This window comes from Sylvia atricapilla, chromosome 3 (genome assembly GCF_009819655.1).
Source record: "Sylvia atricapilla isolate bSylAtr1 chromosome 3, bSylAtr1.pri, whole genome shotgun sequence".
Lineage (NCBI taxonomy): Eukaryota > Metazoa > Chordata > Aves > Passeriformes > Sylviidae > Sylvia > Sylvia atricapilla.
Genome location: NC_089142.1, coordinates 87,272,580 through 87,293,122, shown reverse-complemented (window position 1 = coordinate 87,293,122; position 20,543 = coordinate 87,272,580). Strand labels below are relative to the sequence as shown.

At 36.2% G+C, this 20,543-nt stretch overlaps 1 protein-coding gene across 1 annotated transcript in view; it reads right to left on the bottom strand.

Annotated features, from left to right (window-relative positions):
- SRBD1 (S1 RNA binding domain 1) overlaps positions 1-20,543 on the bottom strand; it is a 124,336-nt gene that overhangs the window by 90,874 nt on the left and 12,919 nt on the right. Inside the window, exons 9-14 of the mRNA XM_066316089.1 lie at positions 19,915-20,011; positions 18,631-18,766; positions 13,471-13,574; positions 8,569-8,676; positions 1,868-2,025; positions 624-714 (exon numbers count right to left, since the gene is read on the bottom strand). Coding sequence (XP_066172186.1) covers positions 624-714; positions 1,868-2,025; positions 8,569-8,676; positions 13,471-13,574; positions 18,631-18,766; positions 19,915-20,011 — 694 coding nt within the window. The remainder of the gene's footprint in view (positions 1-623; positions 715-1,867; positions 2,026-8,568; positions 8,677-13,470; positions 13,575-18,630; positions 18,767-19,914; positions 20,012-20,543) is intronic.

Genomic DNA, 20,543 nt, shown 5'->3' with positions numbered 1-20,543 from the left:
TCATTCCCTCTGACTGCCCACACCACAGCCAGTCAGTCACCAAATCACCTTGTTTAAAGCCATTCTAATGCTTATAGACAAACTGGACTGTATGCTGTGGCAATTCAGCAGCTGACTCAGTAGCCCGAATGTCTCTCCACAGACATAGCTGGACACAAACTTTTAATCATGCTGCCCCTGTTTGTAATTCCATCTGGAAATCTACCTTTGCAGGATTTCCTTTGCTTGACAAAACTTTACCAATACCTAGTGCAGCTTTTGGAACAAGAAAAGACTGATGAGTGACTTGGGGGTTGTAGGGGGTAGGAACAGCAAGGCTAAACTTATTTCTTAGCTGAATGCTAATTTCTATTGCCAAAAATAAATGGATTAACAGAGTTTTATGGGGATATGTTCATAGCACGCAGCCTTACTCATAGCCATGGCTTGATTTCATGTGCTTCTAACATATATATACTGCAAAAACATGAACACAAAAGAAAACGAAACTCTGAACTAAAGAAAATAAACCTCCAGTTAAATCAGTAGAATTCTTATTGCACTAAAAATCAAGTATTTCTAGAGCAAAGATTTTCATTTTATTTGGTAAGAAAGAGCTATAAATGGAAGTTTCTTTAGCATACTTGTACTGTAGCAGAAGCCTCTTTATCTTCTCAGCTTCACGAAATCCTTGACCAGAATGCAAGTAAACTACATCAGTATGGAGTATCTGACCTAGAACAAAAGGCAAAGCCATTTGATGAAACCTACAAAGGTTCCAAAGCTATATCCTGCAGAGCTACTGAAGTAAATTTGATGATCTACAAAGAAAGATTCTTAATACGCCATATTTCCCTTTGATCTTTATATCCATTTAGAAGAAATGTATGGTGGGCATAGGACAAGAATGCTTTGGCTGGCAAAGAAAAACAAGTCAATACATTTTGTAGTTACCTACAAACATATTCACACAGCAAGTAATGAGCATCTAAACCTATTAGCAATATAATGTGTTATATCACAGAGAAAAAGAGTAATTTACCATAAATGATTTATAGTTCTAGTGTAGTACAATTTATAAATCCAGTAAAGAGTGATGAAAATTAGAAAGACTAAGTACTTGCAGTACAGGAGTTCTAGAATTCCAATACTAGCCCTTGTCATCATCCCATCTATCACATTTGGAAAGAACTGTATTAACTAGTACTGATAGCTAATGGTGCAATGAGAACTTATAATCGTTTACCTCACCTTTATTGCCTTTTAAAGTACACACCTTTCTTTACACTCTCTGAGTCTAGATATATTCTCAGGCAAAAAGCAACAACAACAAAAAAGGAAAACAAATAGTTTTTGCATAGGCCTAAAGAGGTGTGTATCCCCTGAACAGACTAGAATGAAGTGAAGGCTCTGTTCTACACATGAACTAAGAAGTTTTGCAAAAACAATGTTTCTGACTTCTCACATTAACACACATACTAAACAAAAAGGGCTGAAAAAGTGTCCAGATATCCAAGATACTAGTCATGAAAAAAGCAATATTATAGAAAGTATTTAATTCAAATTCTTTGTTCAACAATAAAAATGCCAGGTGTTCTCTTTGCTGACTACTGAGGGGCACAATCATTTGAACCCATATTCAGGAAGGCAGAAGGCATTTTAAATTCTATTTTGAAAAGCAGTAATAATACCAAATAAGTCACTGGAATCCAGGTGCCAGAAACTTAAGCTGAAGAAAGGAATTTATACAACAGAATGTGTGGAAAATACTAAAAGCCTTCACAAAAAAAAAAATAAATTGATAAAGAAGTAGGTCTTGAAACTATCTTTACTCTAAATGAATGTATTTTTATCAGTCCTTCCAAAAATATGTGAAATTGAAACTTACTGGTTGGTGAAATAATTGCCAACTTGCAGCCATGTTTGTAGCCAGGATCTACTCCCATCAAAGCACGGCCCCTCACAGGGCTGGTCAGAAGCAGCTGACGGAGATTTCTCCCAAACATCATCACAGACTCTTTCTCTGCATCAGATGTCAACTTGGATCTTAGAAAGATGGAAATAAAAGGAAAAAAAAGCCAAATATTTTTCTTTCAATTACCTTTCAAATACATTTACTAATTGCTCCAAAGTTAAGACTTTTTCCAAATATGTTTCCATCATGTTCAATTAAATGTTACAATTCAAATCAAGTTGTTGACACCTCTTTCAAAAGGATCAGCTATATATCATCTCATTCTTGTTCTAAGAAAGTCAGTCAATATAAGTAGTACAGGAGAAACACTTGTAAGAACATACACCCACCAACTACCATTCAAACATCAACTTGTAATTTTGAGTGAAGAACAGCTTCCTTTCAAAGCTGATAATAATTGTAAAGAAAAGTGGATTTGAAGGAGGCATAGATCAAATCCATCATAATTTCACAGTTCTAGAGAAAAATCACACCCAGGAAAAAAAGGATGATGGTTTACACTGAGAGGTATGAGAGAGAAACTGGAAGGGTCCCTCCAATTAATTGCTAACACACTATGACTCCTGAGGCATCTAATTTTGTCTTCGGCTTACTTCATTTAACAGACATCATAGCAGCATCAAGACTTGAGCTTTTTCTAGGAGAGTATTCTGATTCCTCAGAACCAAACTAGAAAGCTGCTAGGGCCACAGTATTCCCTTTCTTTTCTAAGTTACAATCTTTAACAGAGAAAAGTGGGGTAGTGCAGCAAGGATTGATTTAGATAACTTGAAGCACAAACGCAGCAGAGTGTCACAAGAAACAAATTCATCTTGTTAAGTGAAGATGTAAAAGATGCACAATGTCTTACTTGTCAGATGTGGCCAATGACTGACAAGGACACGCATTCTTGTTATGGTATGGACCTTGTTTAAAAAAAAAAAAAAAAACTGAAAGAATAATGGCTACAAAAATATTCATCACCTCACTAATTTCCTTTTCTTTTGCAGGTATTCATTACCATTTGTACATGCATTACATCGTCAATAATTCCAGTAATCAGGGAGTCAAAAACAATCCAGTAAAGCCTTTATTTAAAGGTAGCCTGTGCCCTTACTCTCCTTTTCTTTATACCTATCACTGAAAAAAACCCAACTATCTGGGTTTATTTCTACAGAATGGAAAAAACCTGCACTACAGTTAACTACTTCTATCAGGACAGGGAAAATTACTCAAGTTGTTTAGGTCATTCAATGCATGGCACAAGTAGGCTACAAATAGTTCAAAGACAACCCTCATAAGGGGCTATTTGACATGAGGCAATATGACGCTGTTCTGAGCTGTTTTTGGTTGTGGAAGAACTCAATAGCCTGACTTGAATTTGCCCAGGATCCAACTAATCAACCAGCTCAGCCTTGTCTCATCCCACAGTGGCATAGAAAGAACTAAAAAGTCCTCATTGTCTCTCATTTGTAAAGTAGTTGAGAGAGAGGTCTAGGTCCTCTTTCACACATTACTGATTCAGCATTTCCTAAGGAAGTGTGCAAAAGCCTCCCTTTTATCCATGTGCTATTTGTTTCTGTATCAGGTAGATGAGATTAACATAGACACAATTTCAAGTGTGGTGAGGGCATATAAGTGCATTACAAGGCTCCTTAGCAGTTCAGGTGTGCCCTCAGCAAAGAGCAGATAGTCTGTATATCACCACCAAATGTGTGACAGGCTGCACCAGTTCAGCTAAGCTGTCCTTCTACCCCAGCATTGTGAATCCAAGTCAGTCTCCAAGCAATTGCCTAAGCAGTTAGTTCATAGAGTAGCACTAGCATCTGTCCCATAATCTTGTCCTAGCCACCAACTGCTCCCAGAGTATTTCCTGGGCTTGACAAGACTTGTCTCTTTACTAGCTCGTAGTAGAGCTCTTGCTCAATTATCTAATTTCCTACTGAAGACAGATCTATTTCTTTAATCCACAGAGTCTGCTGGCAGTGAGTTTTGCAGGTCCATCACAAACTGTGTAAATAGCTGCCACCTTTTGGTTGGAAACTGCTTCTGTTCCCTTAAATCTTATACTGGAGCAATGTGGAGGCACAGGGGGCTGCCAAGAGGAGAGACACCCTTTGAGATTAGGGTGAGAAAAACCTTCCTCCAAAGGGCCTTTGCAGCCACATGTTAATACTTCTTAGGTTTCATTGTTCCATTGGTTTGTCAAACTATGTCACCCTGTTTGGCCCCCACTCACTATATTTGTACCCCTCCTAGAGTGTCCTTCCTTCCCTTGGACCCCATTGGGTTATTTTTGCCACAATACCACACCTCTGTGATCCCATTAGTCCCTCCAGTGCACCATTTTGATCCATAGGGATTCCTATTGGGCCTTGACCCTTACGACCATCCCTTTTATCTGGCATATAACCCTGGACCCTTGGCCCCATTTTGGCTCTCATCCCTGGAACACATTCGAGGCTGTACCCGTGATGCCTCCACCGACAATGAACCGCCCTTGGATTTCCAAAGAGGATCCCATCTCCTTGCCTTTATCAGCAGAGCACACCGGCCCCGATGGTGCAGGTCGCTCTCAGGGACATGCTACTATGCGATGCAACAGAGGGGAGTAAAAATTTACCCCTAGAAACCTTGTTCCATTCTTCACACATCATTTATCTCTAAGTCTCCCTTTTCCAAGTTGATGTTATAGTGTAGCCATCTTTTTTCTTTCCAGAGAAATTATTTCATTCCTCATTCCCCTTCCTTGGGCCTTTTCCAGTTCCAGTGAATTGTCTTCCTACTTCTTACCCCCTTCCCCATGTCAGTGAACCAAAACAGACAACAATATTTCAAATATAGGCCAAATAAATCAATGATTCTTTATTCCTTAAATAAATAATCTTATCTTCTGAACACTTAACATTCATGTGGAGCTACCTTCCATGGTGCCAAAGTGCCTCTCCTGTGGCAGGATAGCTCGGAGCTTATAGTTTTACTTATAAAAAGATAACTACTTCCCCTTGAAAGTATAATTTTACACTCATTCCGCTGCATCTCAGTTGCCATTCTAGTTCTTGATCATTCAGTCTTGCAGCCTCCCCCTCTCATTTTTCCCTTCTCTAATTAAAAAGAATCTAGACCACAGAACAAGCTTGCTCTAGAGAGAGTGCAGAGTCAGATCAATTAGATGCCACTTCTAAGAGACAAGAGAAAACAAAAGCAAATACCTCAGCCTTACAGAAGCATGGATCTTCTATATACACATAACAGAGAATCAACCAGTCTCCATGCATGCAAAGGAAAGTTAAAAGTGGCTTGTAGACAAGGGAAAGGAATGCCCTTGGACCAGAGGCTTTGAACAAAGAACAGGCCAAGTTCCATCTATCCCAAAGATACGGGGTCCCAGCTGTCCACAAGGCCAAGTCCTCCCACACTGCAAATTCCTGTCAGTCCATCTAAGAATGGAGACTTGTATAAGAATTAAAATTGTCCCTAAACACATGCTATTAGTTATGTCAGCCTTATGGAAATCACGTTTAAAATTGGCACGGATACACAGCAACTTTAACAGTGCTAGGAAATGTTACTGAAATTGCCAGGTGTGTAGGGGGAATGTTCTATTACATAATATCCTGTATTTTTAAACTTCAAATATAGATATCTCTTTTTCCTCTGTCTCTTACTTAACACTTGTATCAATTACATCATCTATTGTCCAAACCAGTGACCCTTAATTTCAAGCTTGGTATAATCATTTGATCCTTTGGAAAAAAAAAAGGGCAAAAATAAGAAAAAAATCCCCATCAAGCTATCCAAAACAATCTAGTATCTTTCTTTTTTTCAGTGTGTTACTGGCTTCATCCAAATGGCAAGATGTCCAACTTCATGCTTTTCCAATTTATGACTGTTCTCATTAATTTGAGAGAGACAAAAAGCAGAGAGTAGTCCTCCTCTTGAAATGCAAGAAAAATTGCTATTTTGTAAAAAAAGACCCAAACAAATAAACCTCAAAACTCTACTTCTACTTTATGAAAAAATATCCATAAAGTCAGGACTCCTAGTCTTGAAGTCTACAAAGTACTCAGACTGTATATCACTAACAGGTGTATTGTAATAAAAGCAAATAACATAATCATGACCTACTAGTTTCTATATTCAATGTTACAAGATTTAGTTTACAAACTGAGACTTAAAATTCCCCACTTCCATGTACAGTCTGAGATGCAATCATTTCTGTGGAAAAATATCTGCAAACTAGCTTCAGGTGTGAAACAAGATATACAGAGAAACGTTTGTGGCCCTGAAGACAATGGAGAGAAAGCACTCTCTACAAGAAAGCATGGAAAATTATGAAAGGATTATCCATTAAAAAATATGTCCATGCCACATCACTTGCATGAAACTCTGACAGAATCATTCCATGCAGTACTGCAACAAGATAAAATGTATTTCAAAGAGCCAAAAGCAACATTATTCTACCAGATTCAAGAAATGATATCTGACAGAATGGAAGAAAGGAAATTAAACAATAAATAAGGTAATCGTCATGCTGGCAAGTTTCATTCTTCTTCTGATCACTAGAAGCACCAGCAATTTCTATACATCCTTGGAAACTTTCCGTTCCAACATTTAATGATAATAAAAAGAAAAAAAAGAACAGCAGGAGGTGGGTTGGAAATACTAATGCTAAAAGGAGGTATTGAATACTTTAGCAGCCCTTTGCAAGACTCAGAAAAAACAGCTCCTCATGTGTCCGGAAAGAAAATAGGAAGAGGATAAGGGTTAAGTGGTCAGGGACCAGAATACTGTAAGGTGCTTTGAGTTCCTCTCTATAGGATAAGTTTCAGATTTTCCTATCAAAACTCCAACAATCATGCAACACCATCACAAAGAATAAAACCTAAGCAGACGTCACCTCAGGAACCAGCAGCAAGCTTCATATTCTTCTCACTGATTACTTGTGAGCTGCATCTAATAAGCAGTAGGGAAGGAAGCTTTTTTTTTTTTTTCCTCTTTTGATGAATAGAACAGAAAACCTTCAGCAACCTACTGTTTCAATAGTCCTCAAAGTGTTACACACAACACAGGCCACAACAGTCCTGTCATAGAAACTACAATTAAAGAGCCCTGGAGCACCCCTATGTCAGGTTGCTTACTTCTCTTAAAACCAAACCCAACTAAAAAGTAGGTCTTTATTTTAAAAGAGTTTGACTGTAGAGATGGCTAGGAATGACAACAATTTTCACTCCCATGTGACAGAAGCCAACAATTGAACTCCTCACCATGAGATGTTCACCATTTTGACCACAATACACACAGTGCCTCCCCTAACACAGCTACATTCATTGTGGTCAAAAATAGCAAGTGAACTCAGTACTTTTAGAAATCTGTGAGATTCTAAGCAACAAAAAAACAGGCTCACTAATCCAAAGAGGTAAAGCAATCTTGCTTGCAAAGCAATAAGCAAACACAACATACTAGTGAAGAAGCCCAAAAGCCACTGGAAATATATGCTGTTAAAATCTTGAGCTGATGGTTCCTTTCAGAGAGATAGAACACAGATCCTTCTTGCAATGACGTTCATGAAAAGGTGTCACGAAAAAAACTCCAATTCAAACACAAAAGCACACCCAGGAAAGTACAGAAGAAACATTCCACAGCGTGGTTGCTGATTTTAGGTAGTAGATAGCATGTCCTTTTGATACAAGTAATTTCAACATTCTGGTCCAAGAAACAGGGTCTCTTTGATAAATTTCATTTTGAACTACCTCAAAAAAGCATTAACATATAGGTCGTGTATCAGATAGCCTTGCCAGAATGAAACATGTTACGTTTTGAGGTGCTTTTCTCCTCAAATCACACCGTAAGTACTGTTAGCTATTAGAAGATAATGCTTTTAATTGACATATACAAGAATTTCTACTATGTGGTAAACTGTTATACTACACCACGATATACCCCATATAATTCATGCTAATTTGATACTAAGTTTCAAATTTCCTTTAAATTTAGAACAATATAACAGATCTTAAGTGACATGATATCCAATGCCATCGTTACTACAGTATCACCAGTAATAAGTTTACTGAGTTCTCTAAAGACATCACAAGACTCATAAAACAGTATCAGACTAACACTATGACTAATTAGTTTGCCACAAAATGCAGCTGACAAGCATGAAGGGTGCTTACAACTCTAAAAATACTTTGCTGAGTTCCATTAGACAGGTAAAAGACAGTGAGTCAGAATAGTGTCACTGACAGTACTACTGCTGTGACATGAAGAGATGCTGGGAAAATTCTGTGACATCATGGTTTATGCTATTACAAGACTAAAGATACAACTATCATGGTAATATAGTTCTACTTGTGCTTTATTAGATAAATGTATGAGTATCTAGCATGTAAACATGTACAACGTCTTCACAGAAAGATCATTTCTCTACTAGGCAAGTAGCCAAACTGGATAGGGTCAGAAAATAAATCCATAGAACCAAGACTACATAGTTCATTTCTTTTGTAAGCACAGAGGATTATGTGCAAACATGCTGATATTTTCAAATAGATAAATGATAGTCTAACAAAACACTGGGGAGGGAATTGCTAAAAAAAAATCAGTAATATGAAAATACGGATTTATTCCAGGCTTACCTGAATTCCCTACAGAGAAGAGGATATATAAGGCGTTTATATGCATCCTCTACAGAAGTCCGTAGTAGCCTCATAAAGTCTGGCTTTAAAAATTGTTTTGGTCTCCATCTGCAAAAGATTGGAAGAAAAAAGAAATATTTTAAGAACACATTTAAACACATAAATAAAAAAGAAAATTTCCAGAAGGCTTCTACATTGTTAAATCCTATAAACTGCAGAATTACTACAATATTTAGGTAACTAAATCATGAGTCACTCATAGTTCTAATACCACACAAGGGACAGGCTTATCTTTTCTCTTCTTAGGTATTAGAACACAATTATGCTTTACGGTTAATGTTGTAAAGAAAACATAAAATAAATTCTCCACTTGGAGAAGTCAAAATTTACTATAACTGAACAAAGAACTTGGTTCCATTATAATCTTTAGGGCTGCGTTGTTTGCTATTCCTCAATACATTAGAAAAATTACTAAACACCCTCTGTGACTCTCACTGCAGAATAACTGATAAAGGGCAACTGTGCCCAGATGGAGATTAAGGAGCTAAACTAATGTCAATAAATGAAAGCAGATTCAAATTTCATTTAGAATGCAGTATCTCTATTCAACTTCTAAACGAACTATTACTAATTTTGCAGCAGGTTTCAAACCACAAAAGCCAAAAAACTTACAAATTGTTTTTCTATTTTATGTGTTACTAATATATTTAAAGTGCAAATAATAATATAGGAAAAGGGAAAATTGAATAAATAATTCCAAAGAGAAACAAGACTGTTTTCCAACTTTTTCTAAGCTGAACTCTTTTCTAGGGGAAGTGCACAGTAACCATGAACTATAATGACAAGTACTTCCAATTTTGCTGTAAAATACACCTCATTCTCAAAGCTTCTTAGATATTTAATCAATTGATCTTTTCATTGTGGGCAAAGTTCCACGAAGGAGGGTATGGGGGGGATGTAAATTCTTGTGTGGGTGTGAGTCTTGAACAAGCAGAATTGACCCATTGAGATTGTCCACCATGTGAGAAGAGATTGAGGTAGAGGAGAAGCAACCAGATATGCTCAAACATATTAGCATATATACTATTAGCATTTTCTATTAAAATCCACCTGTTTTTTATTGCTTTTAAAAAAATACTGATAACATTCAGTTTTCTTCACTTACTGTATTATTTAACATGGGTCCCAAACCATAACGGGAGATACTCATACATATTAGAAAATAAATATGCAAGTTTAAGTTTTTTCTTTGGTTGGCTTGGGTTTTTTAAATGAAACAGGGTAGAATTATGGTCATAATGTGTCCAGGTACAAATGGAAACAGAACTCAATTTTACTTCTGAACTTGTTTACTTGCAGCCACTCAAACACTGAGAATTCTAAATTGCTCTTACCCAGACAGCTTTACAGTTGTCTAAGGGGATCTGCAACTTCCTGAAACAGCTTTTCTAAGTGTCTGTGCATACAGTAGTTGAGAAATGTGTGATTGAGTCAACCCTGCATTGAGCAGACAGACATGGGAGCAGAATTAAGCTCACCATTTAGTTTTACAACATTCAGCATTGTATTTCAGTACTTACCCACATGACCTCAACAACAGTTTTGCAAATAGTTATATTATATTTATCTACAACTAGAGACTCTTTCCATACCTATATAAAACTGTATAAGCTTAAACCTTCTTATTGCCATCACATTCTATAAACATGAAGGTTTCACAGGTGGCAAATATGACTACCCCAGAAAACATCCTCAGCACAAATAAATGAATTTGGTAGCCTGTCAGCTGTTTCCTCTCTCTCTTCCATGCATTAAAGCCAGTTAAACTTTTCCTCTGTAAATAGGTTATCACAACAGATATTTTCATTACCTGCCTATAGATAAGTAAAAATTTAGGAAACATTTTGTTAGAAATTGTTACAAATCAGAAAACATTCAAACAGCAAGTTCAATCATAGCAAATACTGCAGTTTCTTAATTTCAATACTTCTTGAGAGAAGAGAAAAATCCACTTTGCTGCAAAAAGCAAAGCAAAATCACGTGTGTATATTTTTAAAGATCATCACAGTCTAGTTAAGCCTCCCTCTAGGAATGGATTTTTCTTGATTATTTATTCAAGATCTAGCTTTTGAACCCAAATTTTAGAAAACCTCCATACCAATAATATCATCTTACTCTGATCATCAGTTCTCCACATCCTAGTGCTCACAACAAACATAAATGGCTTGGACTACTGAGACACCAGAGGGTGGAACTACACATAAATAGAATTAACAGAGCCCACGTTACCACCAGTACTGATTAAGAACTGCTCCAGGAAGAGCCCAGCTAGGCTTTTAGACCTGAAGGACAAACAGCAGAGCTTTGTGTTCCTCCAAGACACTATATAAAACATGTACTGAGTTAGTAAGCACAGACAAAGCAAACCTTTAAGGTCTGTACCACGGACTTTACACAGAATCAAAGGAATTTGACTGGAAACTGAAAAAACAAACTTTATTTTCAAGGCTGAAATCCCACTTGGAAACAAACTTTCACCCCATCCCAAGGAACAACTCCATGTTGTTTCTACACTCAAAGCCAGCTAAGCAGCCCTTCACTAGCTCTCTCATTGATCATTTTTCTGTGTTCAATTTCACAACAAAGTCTTTGAGACCAGTAGAGTTCTAGTGTTAATGGCAGTAGGTTTACTGTCAAACAACAAATGCCATTTTCTGGGAAAAAACAGAATCCATTGGGCGAAGCATAAGGATATTCCTGAGTTTTCTACACAAACCCAAATTGCAAGGAAACAGATGCTTATACAGACTAATAAACATTCTGAACTTGCAAAAAAATTACAATATTCCTAGCCTCTACGCAGAGCTCAAGGCAATAAGGAACTCTAATCTTCCAAACTCGCTTTCTAACACAGGAGCATTTAATGCTAAAAAATTTGTCTCAGAAGAAAACAAAAAGTTCAGAATATTTGCTACTAATCTACTAGGCAGTAAGTGATACCATTTTGAGGCTAAAATACTGGCCAAACTCTGTAGCAAGCTGGCATTTCTGGTTCTGCAACTGACTGTGTGTGTGAGATCTCTAGTAAATTAGTTAATACCTTTGAAAAGTTTTGAAACCATTGACTCAAAAAAAAAGTTATTAACCTTCTGCTCTAACCAGCAAATCAATGCAACAAAAAGAATGCAAATTCCACCCCTGGACAATCATTTCAAAGTTTGCAGGGCAGAACACACATTTACTATTTGTCAGTCTGATAACACAGTTGTCAACCTAAGGAGGAAGATCAGAATCTGTCCTCAACGTTAATGCACAAAGATGTACTAAAACCACTCCTTCAGAAGTTTGCTAATGGTGGAAAAGATCCTTAAATAGTAAAAAGCCATAAGCATATACAGCCTTATGAGTGCTAAGTATTAATTAGTATTCATTTCCAAGGTCAATATTCTTCTTATCCCACGGTGATTCACAAAAGGGTAATTAACCAAAAATATCTCAGTTTACATCCCACTTTTATTTGTGTAGCAGTGACAAGCTGTTCCATTATCTGTGATTCTCAGTGCTTCCAAATTCTGTCATAGATTCAGTAAAAGCAAGACTGACAGCTATGTTTTGCCTACAGATTATACATCTTGAGAGGAAGACTGAAATTCTGTTACAGGTACTAAAACTAGAAAGAAACAGGCGTGTTTATGACTCCTGATACTTTCCTGGGAAAAAAGGTTACTTAGCATAATATTATCGAAGAGTAATAGTATCTGGCCAAAAAATATTTAGATACTTTCAGAGTCCTATCCTTCCCTTTCAGAGGGAAATAGTTCTATTAAATTTCTACAAGGGAATTTCTATTAAATTTCTAGTGCAAGGGAACATTTTTACCACATCCATTTCTTAGACTTGTTGTGAAAAAGAAATACATGCTAAAGCAGTGTCACCGTATTCAGTTTTATACATTAAGTGGCACATTTCTTCCTATTTTTCCCCCTCCTTTTCGTTATTCATTTTTAGGATGCAAAGGAAGGAGTTTCTAAGACACCATCAGAACAATGCACAATATCTTAAACTACTGAGAAAGTGCTTTTTTATACATACAAGGAAGAAGCACAGTTTGGATCACAATATTCTCTGACAGAGGATATGAAGGTACAGTTTCCAGATGAGAAAGATATTGCACAAAACACCATTTAAGTTAGCCTAAAATTTCGCAAAAGACTTTGAAAATTATTCAACATTAAACATCTCACTACAGGCTTAAAAAATCCAGACAACTTATATGAACAAATCAGCAGGAAATAAAAGAATCTAGTTTTTACAGTCCAGTTTTCTAACTGAAACAGAGATCAAAATGCAAAAGATGGTTGACACAATATGTGAGAGTTATGCATTGAAGGCAGTTATATTTACATTTGTCTGTTAAATCCATTAAGTTCTTTGTAAATGTGTAATTCCTTACATTCGTGAAACTTGAAGTTATGTACTTCACAGATCTAAAATCTGACATAGTCCCATTTATTCATTGCAATTAGGCATATGAAGCTATTTTTCAAAGTTTGGAGTATACTCTATTGGATTCTACAAAGTCCTTTCAGTAAAGGCTACTGGATGTGATGCATATTACAGTTTAAAAATATATTCGCATTTCATCGGCCTTTGCATACGTTTAAAAAAAATTCAATTGCTTGAAGAATGCCAGAACTTGCAAATATAGCCCAAGGCATGATCTTTCCAGCATAATGCAACAGCAGTTGGAAATACAGAGTAAGAATTATCCACTTGCTAATTTCATCTAATCTAATAAATATTTGTTTAATTTGTAATGTAACAAGACATATGAGATACACTTCAGTATGCAGCTGTCTATAGAAAAAAGAGATTTCTGTAAGAATATGTATCCATGCAGACCTTTCATTGACACACCACCAACAGAATTCATTCTTCACCCCGTCAGGAATGTTGACCTTCACTGTCAGGATCTTCAGATTTTCCCCTCGGTTAATGGCCAGAATCTGAGTGCAAACATAAATGGCAGAGACAGATGACACACAAAATATCCAAAAGATAAACTTATCAACATTTGTGTACGCGCTTGCTTGACATTCTGTAGCAAATCAGGATGGTGGTACAGTAAATCAGTTCACAAAGTACTAGCATATACAGATAACATCCACAATTTAAACAGAGATTAAATCATTCCATGGCCTAACAAATATTACATTTTTCCTGGAGTCTGCTATCTTAGGATCCAGTTTAGTCTTAAATACACTTATATTGCATGAATTTTGGCCATGAATAATCATATTTAATAACCCAAATTAAAACTCAAGAAATTAATTGAAGAATGACTCCAATCAGAACTAGACATCAGAAATGGAAAAAGTCACTCCCATGCTTCAGATTCCATTTTTCTTCCCATTATTAATCCTAATTTAAAATTAATTATTGTAACACAAAGTCACTCAGCTTAATTTGAAAGAGGATGAAATTAGTTATTCATGCCTAGTTCACAAATAGCAGAAAAGGATGTAAACACTTGCTCTCTTTGCAGCAACACTCCAGCCCTAAACCATACGCATGTACTTCTGACAGATTCTTGTGCACATAACTGCACAGTCATGACCTAAAGCTAAATTTGGTTGCATGCATGCTACCTGCACACAGAGCTCAATTTTAAATGGAAGACTGTGACTCTACATTTAAAACCAGATGCACAACACAAGTGGGGGATCCTGGTGGATATCACCTAGTCTAATCTCACTATGGAGACACTGAATGTTCACCTTAATACCAAGAAAATTCACTGATCAGCAGATTTTAGAAACAGAATAATACTCAGAAGCAAATAAAATCCACATCCAGGAAATCTTTAGATTTTGTTTTTCATTCCAAAGTATTTTAAAGTAGAAAAATACCAAAATAGATAAACCTCCTCAAAGCTGACATTCCTGTATGACTACACATGTTGCTGTATGTAGCAGGCCCTGAGCACTGTCACAACAGAGCATTCTGTGTCAATCATGAACTTTAATTCAATCACTAGCTAACTCAGACATGTCACATATGTTAAATACAATGGTTTAAAATGACTCGAGGACATAGTACCAATTTATATTCCTCAGCCTTACTGCTCCTGTGACATACCAGGCCTGACATATCATTGAACAACAAAGCTAATAATAAAGATTGCATGTGAAATATTATAGCATCTGGTACCTTGACTGCCAAAGCAAATGTTTTCACGTAGAAATTAGAAAGACACATTTTAACAAATCAAAAGCTTTTGCGTTCATTCTGATTCTGTTTTTTAAAAAGAGAGAAAGTTAAATGTCAAGTTTAAATGAAATCAAAGTGATGCTCACAACAGAGAATATATGTGATAGAATTATAATGTTATCATTCAGCATACTGCCAGCAGGGTCAATATTTGCATCATATTTAGTTTCCCAGCACTCCATCTGCAGAATGTCAGACACCTGAACTTAAAACAGCTGTTAATTCAGTCACTAATATTGTTTATATTTTTTATCCTCAAACAATCTATCCTTTTCTAAGTGAAGCATTCAGAGAAGAATTATCATCCAATAAATGCTCAATTAAGAACTGAATTACCCAATTTCTCCCTCTTCTCGTTTAGCTTGTTTTTTTTTAAAGTAACAGATTAAAATCCAGATATTCTAGTCACAAAGCAGTCTTCACTTCTGGAAAAAGACTGGTTTTATATGAGATCGGAAAAGATCCAGGACAAGGGTTGTTAGAAACAACATACATTTTTCAGAGAGCGCAAGAACAATATGATCCCATCACAAGATTCACCAAACCTTATTCTGTTTATCATAAAAAGTGCAATGTTTCACTTTGCACAGCTCTCTTATATGTTGCATATTGACTTGAACTCAAAGAATAAGTTCTGTATACTTTGCCGAGGACTTTAATTTCCAATTCCTTTTTAAGTATGAGATTGAAAATAGAGCACTTGCCTCAAACATTACACTTTATTCATGAACTCTTTTCCTCACAGTATTTCAGTCATCTCCAAATACAGGAAAGCAACCCCCAAGGCATACACAAATACTGAACTGTTCACAATTAGTCAAAAATTCAAATAAACTCTTGAAAGATTTTTTTCTTTAGTTATGACAGTGTTGGTATTGCTTCTCAGCTAAGTCCTAGAAGAGTCCAGTCAAGTTCTTGCTGCCAAAGGAAGAAGCTGTGACTGAACCTCCTGCTAGCAAAACATTCCAGCTGGAAACACCCACAGGGTATCTGACCATGTCAAAAACTGGAGTCAGCTTTTAAAGCTGACTAAAACAACGAAGTTTTTTTCTCATTACAGTTTTAGTATTTTAACTTTTTCACATAACTTGACTCCACACGAGTCCTGATTACTCCAGGACTTGAATAAGACAAAATTACGTCTCAGCAGACAAAATGACAGTGGCACAGGAAGTAACCCAGACCTACAGCAGAACCAAGCTGCAGCACAGCTTACTGCTCACCACATAAACTCACTGCAGCACATGCTGCAAGGCACACTCACAGCTGCCAGAGATTTGGACACAAAGGCACAGCTTGTTCTCCTACAGGTAACATGTCAGGCTACTGAGCACCCCCTATATTCACATCACAAGCCAGACCAGAGTTAGGGTGGTACCCAGGTCTTTAAGATCACTTGCACTTCCATATTTGGGTGATGACAAGTTTCAGCGAGGTATTTTATAGAATCTTGTGTTTGCAACTCTGAAAAGAGGCGATTTAAAGCTGACTTTTGCCTCTGCCTAAAGACATTCAGAACCCTTGTCTTTGTGCAGCCATGATAGCAGTAGAGGTGGTTGTCAAAGCAGTAAGTTTTACAACTGTTCTTCAAACACGCCTATTTAACCTGAAGTTTTGGGGGATTAGTAAATTATATAAATCACTCTGAGGTTCAGGCTTTCCTATATCTTTTTCAGGCATAAGCTTCTTTTAATAATCCTGAGCAAACCAGAGAATTCCTCCTATTGAAGACATCTTGAACTCTATCCTTTAAGAATATATTTTTACCAGATTTCAATGCACAAAGGAACTATCTCTTCACAGTCTGAGGTGAAGGAAAAAGTTAAGACTTTTAGGTATCGAAAAGGATAGTCATAACCTAAAAAAATAAAGACATTAAAAAATGGCAATTTGCATCAGTAGGGAAATAAGGTAAAGTAACAAAGAAAATGAAGATGATGAGAAAAGTTTTTTTTCTTTACCTGCCATTTCTTCATTAAGCTTAAACCCTACCATTGTACTTTTGAAAGTCTATCTCCTGATTTTATTAACAAAATACAAAAGGGAAAAAGACAGAAACTGACAGATGAAAAAAGAACCCAAGTACAAAAAACAGACATGAAAAGTTACAGTATATTTACAAAACAGTAAATTTTACATGTCAGAAACTATCATAAAATGCATTTTTTGCTCAACTAGTACAGAGAGCCCTGTCACACCTTGAGCCTTGAAACCTCACTGAAGCACAAGCAACTCAGACTTCTACAATTCACAGTACAGAAATATTCAATGTATTAGAAGAGTTGATGACAGAAATATACAGATGAAAGGCAGCACATAACTGTGCAAAACCATCCCTTGATTACAGGACTGCTAGTTGCAAAATCAATACTTATTACTTCTCTGAAGAGCAAGAATGGATTAAAAAAAGAGGTTTTCAGGTTAGCAGCAGAGACAGGGAAGAATAAACCAAAGCAGACCAAGCTAATATTAACATCCAACAAACTAAGGACACATCCTGGATAAAAAACAGTGCAGCCACATAATCAAAGTGCTGACCTGGTTTGGGAAATACAGTTTTTAGCCCTTAATGTAGCTAAGTAAGGGTTTTCCTTAAGTAAAAAAAAAAAAAAAATGGATGCCTTGGACAAGAACTAAATTATACCACCATCCCAGGAAACACTTATGCAACATGTATTGGATGAACATCGTGGTATTCACCACTCTGAGTGCAGGTAAAACCAAATACTTTTTGCCAGTTCAAGTGTTCTTTCTGCAAAAAAGGACACAAAAAAATCCATACATCATAACATGATGAATCTTTGTCAGTGTCACCACAGTAGCTGATAGATTGCTCTAGCAACTTTTTCAGACCCTCCAGAAGCAACTTTTCACCAAATAACTATCAATGTAACTACAGTAAATATTCATACTTATTACAAAGAGAAAAACCACACGTACCTGTTCAAACATTTATGCCAGACCAGCCTATTGAAATCAACAGTAGCTACTTAGTCTTTCACCTAACACCTTTCCTATTGGAAGGGGGAAAAACAGCTTAAAATTAGCCTATCCATGCTGTGAATTTTTTTCTAATAAATTAATCCTTGATTAATTCAAAATATACTGGTTTAAAACAGAAAGCACAGAAAAAAATGAGAGCATATCAGAGCCTTCTAAAGGAAAAGGACATTTCTAGTTAGAAGCATCTAAGTGGTCTGTCTTCTGTGATATTATGGTTTGTTTGGGTTTGGGATTTTTGTTTGTTTTTAATTGGTTTTTTGTTGTGTTTGTTTTGGTTTTTCTTAAGCTAGGTGATAAAGCTAGGTAAATAAAACAAGAGACAATTCACTTGGTCATTAGTTATGAATTACTGCAGAGGTCTTGACAGCTGCATTGAGTGCATCACACTTCAGCCTTTGAATTTCAGTAACAAGGGGTAGCCTAGCTGTCAAGCCATCAACTTCTCCTCGGCTAGTAAGTTTGCTTCAGCCCTCCTCTCTTTATCTAGTTATGTAAGTTTAAGCTTGGGGCTTAGGATAACTGAAGATGCTTCACAAAAGGGAAAAATGATGACTTGCAAAACAAACCCATTTTGGGGGTACTGAATAGCAGTCCTTTGCTCTGTTTCTTAAAACAGAGATCAAGAGCTTATTTCTGCATTTCAAGAATTTGAAAATCTCTATTACTTCTGATAACTGTAAAGAAAAAGAAAATAGCTTTCGAATTAGTTTTAAGCAACAAAATTCAAAACAAAGCAACATTTACCAGAGTTAAAATTCTAAGAAAAAAAATTAAAATTTTAAGTTGTACCTGATGATGCTGAATATTCTTTATATTACAAGAAAACTCATGGTACAGTTGGAACTTATCAATATCTTTTTCATTTCCATTTTTGGACGACACTTTTGCCAATGTTGACTGGATGGAAATATACCTCTTCTGGCATCTGAATAGAGGAACATCAGATATTTTTAAGGTATTTTAGCATGAAAGTTGTAACAAACCATTACTGCATAGATCAAATAAAAACAAAGTTTAGAGTCAGCTTAATTACAAGTGATGTTAACTCTAATTACCTGCAAAACTGGATGACATAACTTCAGGCTGAGGTGGCATAATGTGTACTGACTATAATACACCAAGAGAAGACATTCAAGCAGAAAAAGCTGATGATAGCCCTCCTTAAGGGAATGGAAACTCAAAAGCCACCACCTACACTTCAGTTATGGGTTCAACTTCACACAATAAATTTTGGGAAGGTGGAAAAAAAAAAAAAAAAAAAAAGTGTCAACCCTGAATGCTCCTTGTAATTATCATACAACACACTTCAGATAAATAACATTCATCTGTAAAGCACTGAATATTCAACTAAGGAACTTCCAGGAGTCAAAATAATCAAAATGACAGTCAGGAAGTGACAGCACATCCCTTACAAAACAACCCCCTTCACTGAAATTATCACATGCTTATTCAAAGCAACTCTGCATGTTCCTAAGGTGGTGCATGCTCTATGATAGCTCTCTTCTCTGCCCCAGATGGCACACAGCAGACAAAATAAAATAACAAATGACTATTTCACTGTCACACCAACTCCCCAGACACAACAACACTGAAGTTGGATAATGTAAGAAAACTTAAATTCAGCTAACACAAGTAAAGGACATATTTGTTTGTCTTATTGGCTACCAAAATCAAAATCAACCATGACTGTACACTGGTTACACTGACTGGTGTCCAGTCAGCTATCGGACTAAGAGCTTAAGCAGATTGACTTCTGAAGAGTTATAGCTTGAAGAAAGTGCGAAAACTCCCTTACAGCTCACTAACTGCAAGACATATCTGCTATACAGAGGGCAGAGCACAGAGTTTTCCATTCTTTGGGAGTTACAGCATCATGCCATGCTCACTGCAGATCTCTACTGCACTGACAGCCAGACAGGCAGAAGAGCTAATGAACCTACACAGGAATGGTCCTAAATCCATCTCATAGGAACAGCATTTTCACAGCATTAACACAAACTCCTGTATCTGCCACTAGGAGACTGCATTTCATCACGTAAACAGGGAAGTTTAGAAAGTAAGAACAGAACTTACAATTTCCTGATAAAATCCAGTGTATCTTTATCTTTAGCAAAGATGTCTGCTAAAATATGCTGCACTCCAGCCTCGACTTCCTGGATATTTGCAAGCCCTTAGAAGAAAAATAGTTATAGAATATGCAGTCACTACTATGTACAGTTAATAATTACAGAAAAAACTAATAAAACTATTTTACGCAACTACACAAGCACTTAGAAAATATATGCAAGCTGCAAGGAAACTAATTGATGTTATCTGAGTGACTTGCAAGGGCTTCAAAGAATCCTAATTCATTAAAACTCTATCAACTAAAGCTTCCTTTCAATGAGCCTGAAGTGACCAATGTATTATCATCAGTCAAAATTATATTAAAATGAGAGAAAAATAACTTTTTTGACTTTTACACTAACAGATCTTGACATTTGTGATGAAAATAGTGCAACAGTAAAGCTTATATTTAAATATAGTTTAAATATATAAATTATTTAAATATAATTTTTGAAAAACTTAATATCATTTTTGAAAAACTTAATATCATTTTTGAAAAACTTAATATCATTTTTGAAGTTTTAATAAAACAAGCAACTGCAGCAGAAGTCTACATATTTTGGAAACTACTGGTATGAAAACTGCCTAAATTTCTT